Source organism: Lactuca serriola, chromosome 8, assembly GCF_051521515.1.
Source record: "Lactuca serriola cultivar US96UC23 chromosome 8, Lser_US96UC23_V15, whole genome shotgun sequence".
Classification (NCBI taxonomy): domain Eukaryota; kingdom Viridiplantae; phylum Streptophyta; class Magnoliopsida; order Asterales; family Asteraceae; genus Lactuca; species Lactuca serriola.
In genome coordinates this window covers 12,256,090-12,275,202 of record NC_136415.1, presented here as the reverse complement: position 1 = coordinate 12,275,202, position 19,113 = coordinate 12,256,090, and the positions used below count along the sequence as shown (strand labels likewise).

At 34.9% G+C, this 19,113-nt stretch overlaps 1 protein-coding gene across 1 annotated transcript; it reads right to left on the bottom strand.

The window, feature by feature from the left end:
- Positions 1 to 4,848: 4,848 nt before the first annotated feature.
- On the bottom strand, positions 4,849 to 6,813 carry LOC145069086 (Pyridoxal phosphate (PLP)-dependent transferases superfamily protein). Its single transcript, XM_079016060.1, has one exon. It carries the CDS (start codon positions 6,664 to 6,666, stop codon positions 4,918 to 4,920), a length of 1,749 nt encoding a protein of 582 aa, XP_078872186.1. The 5' UTR covers positions 6,667 to 6,813; the 3' UTR covers positions 4,849 to 4,917.
- Between the last annotated feature and the right edge of the window lie 12,300 nt (positions 6,814 to 19,113).

Sequence of the window (19,113 nt, the reverse complement as noted above, 5' to 3'; positions counted from 1 at the left end):
TAAGTATTCCATTTAATTTACATATATCAGAATGAATCAACTCAAGTAATGATGTATTTCTCCTAACTGATGGAAATGGTTCCTTTGTAAACTTTGATTTCACAAAAGTTTCACATTTTTCAAAATCTTTTGTGTAATTTTCAAGTAAAAACATTACAATGGATGTTTGCATTATTCTTTTATATTTTAACATTCCTTTAGATTTCATTTTCAATGTTTTTAACATTAGTGTGTGTTAAACGTTTATGCCATAAACAAAATTAAACAAACAAAATAACCAGAAAAGTTCACTTCACACACACTTGCAATCATTCCATCAGTTACATCATTCCTAGCAACAAGACACATTTTTAATAATATAACTAGGGAAAGATCCTGCATTGCGGGTGTAGTGTTAATTACAGTTAGTATGTGGGACAGTTTGGTAAACACGGAAACGTTTTATTAATTTAGATGTTCTAGTATTCCATCTTTTGATTGTCATCTTATGGCTAAGTTAATGAAATGTACGCAACAATTTGAATCTAAAGTCATTAATACATATAATAACTATTCCTCAAAACAACTGTGACAACTGGAAAATTTCTAGAACAATCAAGCTCTAACCTTTAACCGTGTACAATTGAATTCACATCATAACAATGAAACAATAAGAACTTTGGATGCCAATAATGCATGTTCATATAAGTTCATATGTTAATATATATATATATATATATATATATATATATATATATATATATATATATATATTGAAAACCATGCTTATATAAGTTAATACAAGTCAACACAGGTCAAAGAAATAAATCAAAAAGCATGAAATTCACCTCACCATAGCGATTTCGGTTTTTGGAATCAAAGAAGCCTTAGGATTTCAGTTTTGTGGGGACCAAAACTTCATGTTAAGACCGAAATCCCTTCCCTTGGATGAAGTATGTGACATCCCTAATTTCACGGCCAGAAAATACCGATTTGTTTATGCTTTGTTTTATAAAATCAGAATAATCCTTTGATTAAAAGAGTTGCGGAATTTGTTCCCAAAATAAAATATGATAAAATAAAATTTATCAAAGCATTTCTTAAAGAAATGTATTTTCATTAAATAACAAAATCTTGGGATGTCATGTTCCGATACAGACCAAAAGAATAAACAATATAAAATAGATCTTACAACAATTATTTATAACTACTGATCTATAATCCAAAATCTCTCGTCAAGTCCACCAACTTATACATTTGTGCCATTACCTGTAATGCAAAGAAAACTGAGTGGGTCAGGCTTCGGAGCCTGGTAAGCATATAGGTTTTTCAACCCACAATAATATAATTATTATATTTAATCATCAAATAATCAACCCAATTAGCCATCCCCATTATCTTCTTTATTTCTTAAGGTTTTACCCTAAGAACCAACTATCCTTCATTCATTCATTCCTAAGGATTTACCTAAGGAATTGGCCTGAAGTCCATTGCTTCCAAAGTTTATCTATCATGTACTAAATCCATAGGTATCAGGCGCTAACTCCATAGTCACCAAGGTCCACTTAACAAGCGCTAACTCCATAGTCGCCAAGGTTTACTCAACGTGCGCTAACTCCATAGTCGCCAAGGTTCATCAAATAGGCACAAAATCACATCGTTGCCAAGGTTTATACAATAGGTGCTAACTCCATAGTCACCAACTATCCCATCTACCCATGTTCTCCCCAACATTTTCATAGATACAAATACTTACACAGTTTAAATCATTTAACACATGTATAGAACATCAATTATATGCCCATCTCAAATAGACAAACAATATATAAACACAGAACGTATTTCATAGCAAATACTTCGTATTTATGTGTTAAAAGAAAGTGACTATACACTCACTTGATCAGAAGATAATCGGACAACACTACGGCTTGTAGAAGTAGTATTCTTCGGTAGATCTGGAATATCTTCACAAAAATTGGCTTCTCGCGGGCAGAGCTTCGGCTCGGGAATCTCACTTCTCAGGATCCTCAGGGATTCGAGTCTCGGGAATGATACCGGGGCTTCGGGAGAAGAGTTTGAACAAAAGAAATTGGCAGCCATCGACATCTATTTATAGGGTGCTAAAACCTCGATTACGCTAGGCGTACTCGGTACGTTGGGCGTAATAAGCCTTACGTTGGGCGTACGCGATATCAATGCATGCGTATGTACTCGAGTGATTTCATTGCATGCGTAGCTGAGGCGGTTCCGGGTACGCTGGGCGTACTCCAAAATTACGTTAAGCGTACTCGATTAAGCAGACTTCAAACTTGCGTAGCTTTCGTATACGAGCTCTGTTTTTTATGTTCTTTATATCCACGTGTAGGTGAGAATATACTCTACAACTTTCATTTAGACTCCGTCGGATGATTTCGGCTTAATTTTTACTGTATAATTTTTAGTAGGCCGGGACAGGGAAACTTCGTTATAAATTCATAACTTCTTCCTCCGACGTCCGTTTTCGTCTGTCTTTTTACCGTTGGACTACTATCAATGAGATCTTCGATTCTCTTTTAGATTGTTTCAGCTAGAAATCACTCGATCTCGAATTCGAGTTTCGGGTTGTATATTGATAAGTCAAAATTTAGAAAAATCATAACTTCTTCATACAAAGTCAGATTTGGACGTTCTTTTTATGCACACTCTCGGTTTAACGAACTCTACGACTCTCATTTAGATCGATAAGGCCAAATATCGCTCTAACGTAAATTCACTATTTACGTCGCACTGTGTCGTGTCGGTTCTGTCGCGAAACTTCGACAGGTCATAATTTCTTCGTTATAACTCGGATTTCAGCGTTCTTCATATGTATGGAATCCTTGTAACATATACTACAACTTAGTTAAGATTACTCCTTCTAAATAATCTTCTATCGAAAAGTCATTTTTGACGCTTATCGTCTCTAAATTGACTAGCCCTGATCTACGGACGTTACAAAGTAAGACCGAAATCACTAACCTAGGGACCATCAAGGCCAAAAACTCAATGCCTAGGACCACACCAAAACCGAAAACTACCTTATATGGGACATTCAAGGTTATTTTGTGGGTTGGGGATGGTAAGCCAATGGGGCGACAGGTCACAAAGAGCAGATGTAACCCAAGGTAACCAAAAACCATTGTTGGGTTGTCGTGCGTTGAGGATGGTGAGACGGCCGCCGGACGGAGTCGCCATGTTGCTCTATCGATTGTAATCGTCGTCCTGAGGAGCATTCTGTGAACTCATCAATGGAGACGATGAAGGAATTGGTGAAGTAAGGAGCCCATATGGTGGTGGAAGAATCGGGAAGAAGCAACAAAAGAAAATTGAAATGATAACATGTAGCAGGTAATTATTCCTACGCCAACACGTGTAAAAGAATGCTCTAAAACCAAGAACTGGGGAAAATGAAAACAAAAAAGAGGTAGAGCAGCGTAAAAAATAAATCGGAGAAGATTTATTGTGGACCAAAACCCACTGAAAAGAAAATGAAAAAAAAAATAAAAAAATCCACCTATCAGAACAGAGAAATGTTTGCTAGGGGGTTCTCTTTTAATATAATACATAATATATCTTAATTGTCTTGCTCGAATTTACGAACATTACATATTACTTCTTTTAATGTTTTCTTCTCTTATATAATAAGTCTTTCCTATGCTCACACATCAACATATACCAAGATTAAGGATCTATAATAGACGATAAGAATTAAAGTTTAAAATTTTTAAACATATGGATTCCTTACAAGATTTTAGTAAAAACATTTGTTTTTTATAATAAAAAAACTTTCATTTGAATTAAATTATGGATTTCTTACAAGAGTTGTTTCACTAAAATATTTCTTACAAGAGTTATATTACAATTTTCATTCCATTATAGAATAAAAAGACAAATTTCACAACATTCAACAATTTTAATGTGAGCTAACTTGGGAGTAAAACAATAACAAATAAGTAAATGATTACTGTCTTGAAATACTAACCCAATTTTTTTTGCCTAACGTATTAAATCATTATGTACTTTGAAAAACTATCTTTTATTCGGTACTTTAAAAAATTATCCAATAATACTAATGTTATTCAATTTTAATACTATAATTGGCTAGAGTTTCTGAAGTACCTTGTCTACAAATTAAAAGTAAAATGCTATAATGTGTAGATTATTTGAAGTACAATGCCTCTAAACATACTTTACTTCCAATATCTTTAATACGAGGCAAATAGAAAGGAATAGCAATGTAATTAACAATTCGTGCCAATATATGAAATACACTTTATTTTTTTATCCATAAAGCAACAAACTTACATTTCCATGTTAAGTTATTTTGTTTCCATGTAGTAGAGAATATACTTCCATTTTATTGCTAATATGAGCATTGTACTTTATTCGTTATATTTTGCCGTTATCTCTGAATGAAATGAAATTACATTGCCCCTATTCGTAGCTATCATATTGCCATCATTAAAATAATTGTAATAGACTATAATTAGGGGTAAATAATTGCAAGTAAATTGCTTTTATAGTAAAAATAAAGTACAATGCTTATATTGATAAAAGGAGCAAAATATCTTTTTTAAAATCCATTAAAGTAAAGGTTATCATCCATAGAGCAGAGAGGATGTTGCAACTGGGCCATCTACAGACACGTTATATATATATATATATATATATATATATATATATATATATTCAACAAGTGTATGATCATTGTATATTTGTATAGCTTCCGTTATGAAGCACAAAGAAATGATGCTTGAGACAATAATAGACGTATTAGAGACTATTTATTTTGCATCCTCAGAATTGTTATATTAGGTTTTTTAAAAATATATATTTATAAGAAATGTTCAATTGAATAAGTAAGAGTGCTTCGAAATAATGTAAATAGTATACAATTGAAGTCTCATTGGTTGTTAGTTGTTACACTTCAATGGTTTTTTGGTCGAGAGCTGTGTATCTCCATCTTTCCTTCTCGACAAAATCAGCATCCAAGAAACGAGCAATGAACGCCCACAATCTATAAACATCTTCGAAATCAGCCAAAAAATTGATGGCAGCAGTCACCACAGCGATCTCCTGGCCCCCTTTAGTCTTCTTGGTGGTGATCAGTCTCTCCTTTTCATCGGCATACTTGTCTGCAAACCATATCTGTTGCAGAAACCCTTGGCTCAAAGAGATGTTGTTTCGATCTGAGAGTTTTTGCACGAGCGCCGGCTCCACTTTTTCCCCTTTCCAATCGTAAACGTTGAAGGCTAATGCAGGTCCGCGATCGAATCTGATTCTTGGACCGTAGATTTGGACCAAGGGTGTCTTCGTTTCGGTGTTGGGATGTTGTAATTTTGTTAGGGCGTTAGTCAGCCAATTTATCAAACACCTGGTGCGCGTACTGATCAGCATTAATCCCAATGAATCGACATGATCTAATCCTCTATACTCGATCTCTAAATTTTTCTTCTTTTGGTCATGGATCACGATCTGATTCGGGGTTTGGAGGAAACTTTGATGTTGTTGAAGTTCTAAATCTGAACCAGATGAATGTTCCTCATCTGGTTGAAACGATGAGTTTTTTGCAGGAACTAGAGTGGCAATCCCCACAGACGTTGAATCTTCCATGATCGGTATCATCGATTTCTTGACAAACAAGCATCCAAATCCAGTTGGGTTTTCCCCAAATACCTTGTAGAATGAACAAATAAGGAAATCAGGTCGAAAGAGTGATAGCCCAAAGCTGTCCATGTCTTTTGGACCCAATGCACAAGCATCAAGCAATACATGCCACCCGTTTTCCTGCGCCATGCTCATCCATTGATACGAGTAACTAGCTCCAGTCGTTCGAGATTGAAGAGGGAACACAAACAAACCCCTCGCTTTCTTCTTCTTCCTCTTCCTCTCCACCAATTTCCTTAATCTCGCAGAATGAATCCTCATTCTGGGCCACTTAAATTCCGCCGACATGATCTTAGCTCCACGTTTCTCGGAAGCACTAACCATGGCGTCAACAGCCTCGCTCTTGTAATCATAAACCGTCAACAGCTTCTGACTCGTTTGAAAAGGGTAAGCCTCAGACACGATCTTGAAAGCCGATGACTTATTAGAAGTGAAAACCAAAGAATAATCATCACCCGAAACGTTCATAAACTCCATGATCCTCTTCCTAAACGACGCCTCAAACTCCGACCCTTCCCCTCCATGAACCAACTGCGTCTTAAGATTCACAGACTTGTAAATTGTACTGAAGAACGGGAAATCGGAGTGTAAGTCACTCGAAGTCGAAGAAGGTGAAACTGGGTGATGAGTCTGAAGCTGTAAATGGGAGAAAAGACCGATGCCGATGTAATCGAGACATATACGGTTGGAGAGCGAGAGATGGTAGTATTCTTGTCCTCTCATTCGGTCAACTCGGGCAGTATCGGAATACTTGGGATAAGTCCGTGTGAAAGTGGCGAGTGATTCTTTGAAAGAAGGAAGGGATTCATGATCGGTGAAATGAGTGTTTGCGAAGAAAGAGATGGTGGTTGTGTTTGCGAAGTTTTTCCGACAAGCTGATGATGTGCTGGTTCGTTTTTCAGTGGTGGTGGTGGTGGTGGCTGGGAGGGCGAAGAGGAGGGGGTTGGAGCAGCAGCCATGGGAGCATACTTGTTCGACTTCCTTGAAGCAAGGAGACTGCATAGCAGCGATCAAGATAGATGACGAATTGAACAGAGGTTGAAGATGGATTAAATTTGCAGGTTATTTATAACTGGTGATGCTGTTTGATGTGATATGGTTAATGATTGTTTGAACAGGTCGTTCTTTTCTTTTCTTGCATAGACTTTTTCTTTACGTTGGTTGTGCGGATTCAAAACCATGATGGATACTAAAGCCGGTCAAGTGATAGTAAATTACAGTTTTGGTCCCTGTCGTTTGGTCAAACTCTCAGTTTTGGTCCCTAAGTAAAAAAAATTGATAGGTTTTAACAAATTACAGCCTCCGTCTCACTGTTCAAGTTAAAATAAATATAAATACTAACTGGCTGTTTTTGTATTTTTATAATTATAAATAATAAAAGTTAAAGTGAATCAATTAGTTTATGGCTGTTTTATTATTTTGGAAAAGTGAATAAAGAAGAAAGTAAACACAAACACAATAAGTTGGCTTTAATGGAAGTGGAGCGGGGGCAGCTTAGCTGCTAAGGAATTCCCTATAATGAGAATGGGACAATTGGAAGTGGAACCAGTCCCACAATAACTCTTTTTTTTCATTTTATTGTTATTTTTTGGGGTTTAATAATTAATCATATGAATTAGAATATATATTTTAATTAAAGATATGACATTTTTTTTCATGCTAGTCGTTTTTTATCCGTAGAAAGTTAAAATGGTTACCATTATACAAAATTGTCATGATTTTATGATTTTAGTGGAATATTTTGATTCTGATTATACACAAAGTAGTCTAAATATAATGTTTTTTTTATATGTAATTTGCTCTAAACCAAAACATGTTATAACATAAACCTATGTGGAAACCCTAACCTGAACCACTTGTTGTATATTTAAATTTACATCATAACGTATTAATAAACAAGACAAAACTTCAAAAATGGTCCCTGTGGTTTCCGAAAATATCAAGTTTAGTCCCTAAGTTCAAAAAACCTCACAGATGGTCCCTGTGGTTTCAAAACTTTTAACAAATGGTCCTTCCGCCTAACTCTGTCAGCTTTTTACCGTTAAGTGAGGGGCATTTTCGTCATTTCAATGCGCAGGGACCATTTATGAGGTTTTCTCTATTTAAAAAATAAAAAAGAAAAAAATATATAATTATTTAATTAAAGGGCCCCACCCTCTCTCTCTCTCTCTCTCAAATAAAACCTGCAACTTCCTCCATCTTCATTTGTGTAAACCCAGAAGACGAATGGCAGACATAACATATCGAAGACCCAAAAACGAAGCCTATGAGAAAACCCAGCTAATTAATAGCAACTTTAACCCATGGAAGATGAAGTCGGCGGCTGTTTCGATTTTGAACTAGTTATGATTTTGGAACCTGTTATGATTTTGTGAAAACCCAACAAATCGAAAATCAAATGTAGCAAATCGAACTTACATCTCCACTCACAGTTTCGTCAACCAGAAGCCCAAAACGAAACAGCAGGAGTCTGTCGGAGCCGCCATCGCCGCCCACAGCCACTACCCGATGCCACCTTGTTGATGTTTCTACCCCGACTCCTACAGTGAGGTAGTCATCTCCGCTCCCTCCCTTCCCTACAGCAACAAACACCTCGTACCCATGTGGGTAGCAGCGGCAGGGGATCCACCACCTCCTACTCTTCTGATGGGTTTGTCTGGCATCGCTCGTCAAGGAAAGAAAGAAGGCGGTCGAAGCAGTGGATCACGACAGGGGGATGGCGGAGTGGGCTGAAAACGACAGTGGCAGCCGGTGGTGCTCGCTCCGGCGACTCCCGCTGCTTCTGTTTATTTCTTCCAGTAAGGTCGACACGTGAGAGACAAGGGGATGAAGGAGTAAGGGTCGGAGATGTTTGGGCGATGTTTGGGGCTGCTGTACTCGACAAAATAAACACGGTGGTGGTGGGTTTTTACCATGGCAGCGGGGAGGGGAGGAGGGAGCTGCTCTAGTGGTCGGCAATGGTGGTTCTTGGTTGTAAGTGAAGAAGAAGGAAGGGGAATGATGTTTGGTGGTAGCTTCAATGGTGGTCAGGGAGGGAGAGAGAGAGAGAGAGAGAGAGAGAGAGAGAGAGAGAGAGGGTGGGGCCCTTTAATTAAATAATTATATATTTTTTTCTTTTTTTTTGTTAAATAGAGAAAACCTCATAAATGGTCCCTGTGCATTGAAATGACGAAAATGCCCTTCACTTAACGGTAAAAAGCTGACGGAGTTAGGCGGAAGGACCATTTGTTAAAAGTTTTGAAACCACAGGGACCATCTGTGAGCTTTTTTGAACTTAGGGACTAAATTTGATATTTTCGGAAACCACAGGGACCATTTTTGAAGTTTTGTCAATAAACAATGATTCATATTACCCTGAGTTCATGAATGAAGAAATTGACAAACATAAAATGAACCAATAGTTGTTTTAACATATGATGCGAGTCAAATAATATAACCATTTGTGCCATAACAGATTATATTAATAATGATCTAAAACCTCTAAGTGCTTTGATGATTTTTCAAATTTGTATCATATCATTTGATGTGTATTCAGTTTTCATTCACTTATGCAATGTGGGCTAAGGTTGTGAAGATGAAAGTTAAGGCTTTATACTCTTGTTGCACGAAATCCTAAATTGACGATAGAAAAATGAATTTATTGTTATATGCTCAATTTATGATAATATTAAGTAAGTTTTATAGCATATATTAGATATTCATGATGTGGTACTTCTATGATTCATAAAGTGTTGAATGAGGTTTCGGGAAAGTGTTTGAAAGGGAAATATATTCTCACTTGTTTTAATGATGATATTGCATCTGTGTTTAAAAATTTCGTGTAGGATATCATATGCAAGATACAATTGCTAACTATATATAGGACTATATGACATTATGACCCACAATAAAAGCGATAAAAGTATATGAAAACAAATAATATATTATGTGATAAATTATATTTACAAAGTAGAATAAATGAATAAATAATTTATTATTTAATAATTAAAAAACAATTAAATAAAATTAGTTTATTTGATAAGAAGATAAAATGAATTTATTTAAGAGTTATTCACTAAAATGATCATATAAAATAGAAGTGTATATCCATTAACCGGTATCTTTTCGGATTATAATAAAATAACTACAAATAAGTGATAACACTAAATTATATTAGCGGTCTTGCAATAAAATCGATATGTTTCTTCTGACATGTAGAACCCCCGCTACATTTTTTTCAAAACATTTTATTGTTCATGATGTTAAATTAAGTCACTTTCAATTGTCACCACCAAATCATAGTCGTTAAACATGTGCCGGTATTAATTTTTTACACATTCACAATGTTTCGTTCAACCATGCATACATAAATGTTCATCAAGGTCAAGGCGAAAGGTTATATTTTTCAGCTATTTAAGGGCTAAATAAATTATATAATTAAGCACCTATTCACTGTTCACTTCAGGAGCATTCTATTGATTTTGAGACTCGTATGTAAATAATATAAATGGGCCAATAGTTTATAGTTTATATATATAAGCAACTTAAAACTATAATGAGTCAATAAATGTTATAAAAACAATCAAAACAAAATAATGGCGTTACGAAATATAATTTTATATAGTTTTATAAATTGTGAACTCTCATAATATTTTTGAAAGCAAAGTTGATTACCAATAGTTATAATCAATATTCGTCGGTATATCATTCTCAAATCATATATAAAATTAACAGTTTATATGATATAATTACATGTTTTTTCATCTAGTTCATGTGTATTTCATACAAATTATGTAACTTGCATTTATAATAGTCTATAGGGATTTAGAAAAATAAATAAATAAATAAATAAGAAACTGAACATATGTGAATTGGACTCATATGTTGACAACAAAACAAAAGCACCTATTGAGGCCATTAAGCTATGAGATGAAGTTACAAAGTGGCCTCATTATTAGTTTAAACGATTGTAATTATGCTCTGAGCATTGGTGTAGGAATAGTTTCAGTTTTCCTTTTGAGACATTCTGGTTATGAACCTACATTTACTGATTGTGATATTTTTAATTATGAACTTAAATGATATTCCTGCTAATGGTATGCATACTTTGCTACCAATTATAAGTGACAGATCATCACAATCATCATAAAAGGAACGTGTATCATCATTTATTGTATACAATAGTTTACCATTCATAGCTCATGTAATCACTCCTATAATTACTCTCTTACCTTGATGTATTATGCCTAAAATGGGCACTCAAAGAATGTAATTCGTAACAAATTCAATTGCAATATTCTCTAAACCTTTTATGGCCTCTGAGCCTTCACGATCCAAAAAGTTTGTTGCAATCTCCCACTTCAACATGACCACCATTGTTGAAATCACCACACACACTCATTTTCCAATTAAGTTCACATCAACCAACTTCCTTGTATGGAGACAACAGGTTATGTCCACTTTAATCGGCCTTGATCTTGACAAATACGCTCAGGACTTAACTGAACCACCGCCAAAGAGAATCGACAACAAGCCCAATCCACTCTATAAGTCATGGTACCGCCAGGATCAAATTTTTCATGGTGCACTTCTTGGTTGGTGTTCTGAAACTATCCAAACCATTGTCTCCTCTGCATAGACCGCTCGTCAGGCATTCAAATGGTTGACAGACAGTCATGCTAGCGCCTCTCAACCCCGCATCAGCTCCTTAAAATCAAACTCGCCAGGAACCCCAAAAACTCCAGACCGATGATAGAATTTCTTCACAAGATGAAAGGAATCACTAATGAACTTGCCCTCGCACAAGCTCCAATTGAAGAAGAAGAAGAACTAATCGTTCACATCCTAACTCAATTAGAGGAGATTACAAGCACATCACCGCTGGCCTAAAAGTGAGGGATACATCACTCACCTTCTCTAATCTCTTCGCCAAACTTGTTGATTATGAACGATCGCTTCAAGAAATCATGTCGACACCCACCATTGCTACCGTCAACCACACACAGAAGCGCTTCACTATACGCACGAGATATGATTCTAGACACAATCATCGGTCCAATAACTATGGGCAACAAAACAACAAACCTCAAAATAACGGACCTAATTTTAACAATAATCGTAACAATCTTTTTTTTTTGTCAATTTTGCAACATTTCACGTCATGACGCAAAAAGATTGCAGAAAATTAGCCCGTTTTCTACGAGAAAACAATATTACTATCTCATCGGGTTCCCAACCAACTCCCGTGGTCAACTACTCCACGGCTGCATCTTCTTCACCGACTCCACCATGGATGTTTGATAGTGGGGCGTCTCATCATGTAGCCTCCGACATATCCCAATTCCACACTCTATCAGATTTAGGAGTACCGGATGAAATAGTGCTTGGCAATGGTACAACTCTGCCCATTTCTCAAACCGATCACACATCACTTCCATCTCGTTCTTGGCCGTTACATTTACATAATGTTCTTATTTTTCCTCAATTAAAAAATAATCTTATATCATTAGCGAAGCTCTGCAAATCTAACCATGTTTTGGGTGAATTTTGTCCCTATCATTTTTTGGTTAAGGATCTTCATACGGGGGCGCCTCTCATGCGGGGAATAAACGTCAATGATGTCTACTATGCAGCCATCAACTCCCTTCGTCATTTGTCACAAATCAACTCTACCACAACCTCCACCAGGTCTCTTCTCCCTTGGCATCACAAGCTTGGACATCCTTCAATAAAAGTTCTAAAGCGCTTACTTAAGACTTTAGGCATTTCTTACAATAACATGTCCACTGTTCCTTTTCATTGTGATTCATGCTCCATTAATAAAAGCCATAAATTGCCTTTTGGTGAAAACTCATTTCATGTTTCCAAACCTTTGCAACTTATATACTCTAATGTTTGGGTCCCGGTCCAATCCTCAAACGATGGCTTTACCTACTATGTGATATTTTTTTATTCTAGATATACATGGTTCTACCCTATGAAACGAAAATTATATGTCTCCATTTTGTTTCCTCAATTCAAGACATTAGTCGAAAAATACTTTCACACCCCTTTAGTCTCCCTCTTCTCAAATAATGGTTGTGAATATATTGTACTCCTTCCATATCTCAAACAACATGGCATATCTCACTTCACCACTCCCCCACATACTTTGAAACAAAATGATGTAGCTGAAAGACGTCACCACCACATTGTTGAAACTGGTCTCTTTCTATTACACCATGCAAAATTACCACTGTCATTTTGGTCCCATGCATTCAAAGCTGCAGTTTACCTAATCAACCGTCTTCCCACAAAAATCTTGGTATTTCAATCACCATACCATAAGCTATATAACTTTCACCCACTTACACAAAACTAAAACCATTTGGTTGTTTGTGCTTTCCGTGGCTATGATTGTGCGCTCCTTCAAAACTTCATCCCCGGTCCATCAAATGCATCTTCCTTGGATACTCTTCCTCTAAATGAGCACACAAATGCTATGATCCCATCACTCAATGTCTTCACCATTTCCGCCATGTTCAATTCATTGAACATAAGTTCCCATTCACATCCCAACTTGCATCCAACTCCCTACTACCATCAACCGATTCATTCATATTACCTACCCATCCACCTTCACAACCACCACTACCACCAACAATCATATCCGATCATCCTATCTTGCATACACCCACACCTACTATACATATATCTACTCCCACAAATTCTCCCTTCACTCAAATTGAACCTACTACTCCATCATTCTCTCAAATCACGGATGCCTCACCAGCCACTCCATCCACCTCACCCACTCCCTCCTCACTATCCACCCAAAGCTCGAACAACGGTCCATCACCATCTCCTCCATAACCCAACCAACGACCTCAGCGGTCAAGAAAACAAAACCCCATATATTTCAATGACAACCTCATCAACACCACTACCGCTCACCCTATACCAACTGCCCTTGAACCTATAACTCCAACCCAATCCCTTAAAGACCTTCAATGGAAAAAAGCAATCGATTCTGAGTTCAACACTCTCATTCAAAACCAAACCTGGGAACTTGTGTCTCCACACTCACACAAAACCAACTGATTGCAAATGGGTGATTCGTATTAAACTCAATCCTGATGGTTCCGTTGAAAAATACAAAGCTCATCTCGTAGCTAAGGGATTTCTTCAACAATATGGGAAAGACAACTTTGATTCATTTAGTTGTGTTAAAAAACCAGTTACCATTCGAACCATTCTTTCCATTGTTCTCTCCAAAAACTGGCCCTTATGGCAACTAGATGTTAATAATGTCTTTCTTCTGGGACACTCCATGAAGATGTCTTCATGACCCAACCACCTGGATTTGTTAATCTTCAGTTTCCTAACCACCTCTGTAAGCTCAAAAAATCTCTATATGGTCTCAAACAAGCTCTACGGCTTGGTACATTGAACTTAATACCTTTCTTCTTCAATTTGGGTTTCGTAAGTTTCTCGTCAATGCATCCTTATTCATATATCAACATCATCACACCACCTGCTACTTCATGATTTATGTTGATGATATTGTTCTCACCAACAATGATCCTAAATTTCTTGATCACTTCTTTCAGGCATTAAGCAAAAAGTTTTCAACCAAAGACTTGGGGATGCTTCATCACTTTCTAGGTGTTGAAGTCATACTTACTCCTAATGGACTCTTCTTGTCTTAACACCGTCACATCCAAGATGTCCTCCATCAATTCAAAATGGAAGGAGCTAAGGAAGTCATTACCCCTCTCGGTGCCACAGAACGCCTGGACTTGCGTGACCCATCACCACTGCTTGATGTCACTCCTTATCGCAAACTTGTTGGCTCTCTTCAATATCTTGCCTTCACTCGCCCTGATATTTCCTTAGCTATTAACAAACTCTCTCAATCCATGCATGCTCCTAGACAAGCTCATTGGCAAGCCTTGAAATGTGTCTTATGGTACTTAAAAGGCACTATTTATCACGACCTTTCCTTAAATCGTTACTCGCCTCTCACTCTAGCAGCCTTCTTTGATTATACATAGGGTGGAGTTAATGATGGTGGTCGGTCCATTACAACATATATTCTTTACCTTGGTACGAATATCATCTCATGGAAGTCTACACGCCAAAAGTCGGTCTCTCGTTCGTCTACTGAAACAGAATACAAAGCCTTAGCCAATGTTTGTGCTGAGCTTATGTGGATTAAAAACTTATTAAAAGAACTAGGTGTTACCAATAACCAAACATCGGTTCTATTTTGTGACAATACAGGTGCTACAAATTTATGTGCTAATCTAGTCTATCACTCACGAATGAAGCATGTCGCTCTTGACTACCACTTTGTACGGGAACAAGTATATGTTGGACATCTTCGTGTTTTTCATGTCAACTCCCACAACCAATTTGTTGATATGCTCACTAAACCATTGGCGAAATCTCCTTTTCTTTGAAACCGATCCAATATTGGAATATCTGATGGATCCTCCATCTTGAAGGGGCGTATAAGTGACAAATCATCACAATCATCATAAAAGGAATGTGTATCATCATATATTGTATACAATAGTTTACCATTCATAGCTCCTGTAATTACTCTCTTACCTTGTTGTGTTATGCCAATAAATAGGCACTTAAAGAATATAATTCGTAACAAATTCAATTGTAATATTCTCTAAACCTTTTACTAATAAAGTAAGGGAAGGTCCATCACCGGTTTATCTTTTTTTAAGTCTATAAATACTGAGTGAGTTGGAAATCTTGACTACAACATGTGACATCACTCTCAAGAATGGATGAATACATACCTTGACATGAGGGGTTAAGCAATCTATGTGACTTAACTTAGGAGTATATATATATATATATATATATATATATATATATATATATATATATATATATATATATATATATAGAGAGAGAGAGAGAGCTAGGTTCAAATGTGGATTAACATCTATTGTATGGACGTGTGGATAATGTTATTTTGTGAGAATTACAAAGAAAATATGGTGTTTGATAATATGAATACGTTCAATATTATATAATTATTTTAATTATTAAGCATTTTCACTAATTAAATCGTCTATAAGGTTATTATACACTTTTTTAATTATTTTCATTCTGTCAGAATGTTATCAGGGTGTTTATTGAGTCGTATTCCGTAAGAATTAAAATAAATAAAAAACGATGAATAAGAACAAAAATGAATTAGAATTGGTGAGAATCCATTAAAATAACAATAGTTATGTGAGCTTGAACGTATTCACATTACTAAACAACTTATTCTTTTAGTAATTTTCAAAAAATAGCATTATATATACGTCCACACAATAGTTCTTCATCCACATTATAACCTAGCCCTATATATATATATATATATATATATATATATATATATATATATATATATATATATATATATATATATATATATATATATATATATCAATTTTTCTTATAATACACTGAATTTTATGAAGTTCGGTGAAACCAATGTAAATATTTATTTAAGTATTAGAAATTTTCATTTTTCACAATTGGAAAACTTCATTCATTAAATGTCAATTATCAATTAGATTTACCAACTCATTGTGAGTGGTCTTTGATGAGACACGAAAGTATTGAATGGTTATTACTTATTCGATGTCTTGATGATATTCTTTTACTTCGTTTCTTATTCCTGTATATGGATTATATGTTTGATATTTAACCTTTTATATGACATAGAATTAATTTATTAACAAAGTAGTCTAAATCCTACACGCCTTATCATTATTATATACAAGTAAGATGATTCATGCTGGCCTGCACAAGTTTCTTTCATCGATCAATATGTATTTATAAAAGAAGAAGCAACACGAATCATCCCATGCATCAGATGTAATTCAATCGCTCCACATGTATGCCGTTGGCTTTCTTAATTCCTGTTTACGGGTTATAATATTTAAACTCTGTCCATATTATATAAAATTCCAGACGAATCATATATCAAGAAATTTGAACTTACAACTCGGTTACTCGGTTATTTTTCCTTTAAACTTTGAGTCTTTTTTTAATGAATAGATAACATGTATCGGATTTTATGTATGTTATAAGTCGTTAAAAATGTTTCTGGTTTGTTAAGAAGTAGAATAGTAAGCGAGTGACTGTTCTTAAAAGAAAATAATAGATCATGCACCCGAAGTTTGCCTTCTTTACAAATCGACATGTTAGATATAAATATTATTTTACTTCCATCGATTTTTTTAATGGTTTACAAGGACCACTATAATTTGTTGTTTTTTTAGCTTTAATCAGCGGAATAACTTTACATTTGTGTAACTACTGAGAGTTTATTTTTAGTAACAACTATAAGACTTTTATGGTAATACATTGCAAAAAGAAATGTATCGAGAATATATATTTCTGGTTAAAGCAGTGGCGGTCATAGGAGTGTGCTACTGGGCAGTCATACGAGCCTCCAATTTTTGGAACAAATATATAGTTACGGTGTTAATATTTTTGTAGATTGCATTTTTATCTGTTATCATTAAAGAAAATTAGCAATGTCGCTTATTTATATACATAATGTAACATTTGGCTGCAATCTTAAAGTAATTTTAAATATAAGAAAAATCAAGGAAATTTTAAAAAAATTAAAAACTAATCGTAAATTTTAAAATTTATCAACAAATAAAGAAAAATATTTATATCCAAAGAAAATATAAATCTATTTTTAATATAAATTGTTATTTTTTACTCTTGTTTTGCTTCTAGTGCTCTACTACACGACATGTGAGAGTTTTGCACCTTTATTTATCATTTGTCAAAAATTATAGATTATCTTTTCCCAAATAGACTCACTTTAAAATCTTTATCAAGCACAATGTGTGAAATTATGATTAAAAGTGTAAAAACAATAGTGACTCAAGCTTTTAAAATAGTAGAAGCTTTATATAAACTTTTTGATAAATTAAAGAACCATATATATAAATCAAAAGTGAAGTTATTTGTCTAGCAGAGTATGTACTTGACATACTTGAGACTATGTTAAATTGTTAATCAACGTATTGGTTCATTAAAACGAAGGTTTGAACAATATGAAGACATTTTTGGTTTCTTATTCAGAGCTAGAAAAGTTAAGGTCAATGAATACGAGTGAGTTAAAAGCAAATTGTAAAAATCTTAAGAAGAAGTTGCAAAATGGGCTTATCTTAGACATCGATAATGATAGTTTATTCAACGAACTGAAATTGTTACAAAAACATTTATCAGCTGACATAATACTAAATTTCTTAAAAATAATAAACATTTATCCAGTTTCTTGTATATCATAAAGAATATTATTGACTATTCTCAGCTTTTTAGAACTAAGACTTTTTCAAATCTTATTTGCGTTCAACCATGTCTCAAAAGAAATTAAATGTTTTGGTTTTAATTTCGATTTAAAAGGAGTTTTTTGAGAATATTGATTATGGAAATGAAATAGTAATGTGCTGACTTTTTATTTTTTTTCTAAATTGGTTGTAACGGTATTAATTTATTATTAATGAGTGAAAACATGATGATGTGGTAGTAAATTTACGAGATGTTTGTTAGCAACTTTAAGTTTGAATTTAACGTTGGCAAATCTACTTAATAATATTTAGATTTATGGCACCAAAACCTTATAAACTTTATCTTTTGTGTTTAAAACGTCATTAAAGTTAATTTTGGACCTCATAGACCATCAAAGTCAAAAATATCCTGTTAAATGAGCCACCCTATTTCAAATATGTCGGTTTACCGGTTGTATCGATCATGTGGACCCTGACTCTCAATTGTTAACTATACACAATCCTAGTCAGCTTTTACACGTGTAAAGATGGGTTATTAAAAAATAGTCATTGTTATCTTCTTAAATGAGTTGAAACGATGAAGTGAAGGTCTAAAGGAAGGAGATCGGTGCTACCTAGGGCTTTTTCTAGAGGATCTTATCTCCGATTTGAGTAAGCTTTCTCCGGTTGTTGATTATTTTCTTCTTCTCGTGCAAAATCTGAATTGTGTGGCAAACCCTAACAATAACGTTTTTTACTTGAAAGTCGATCTTAACTTTAATGGTGTTTTGATGTGTCATCCATGTTCCTACATTGGAGGTGAGCATTACTTGTTTATTGATGTTGATTTTGTCAGAATGGACTTGGCTAGATGTGTGACTTTCCTAGAAAGATTCACTAGAGTAGATTTTTGAAAAATTATGTTACTCCTTACATAATCATCCTTTATCTATTGGCACTTGGTTCATAGAAAACAAAATGGATTCTGCCCACTTTATAGATGTAGCTTAAAAAGACCCAGAAATCCCAATATCCATATATCTAAACCATACATGGGATGTATTGGAGGACTGGTTCGAATCAGGTAGTGATGAAACTGGTTCTGTAATCCAGGGTGAGGATAAAGAACCTTCCAAAAGAAAACCTATGTTTGAAGACATTCGTTTGGAGGATGAAATCATCGCAA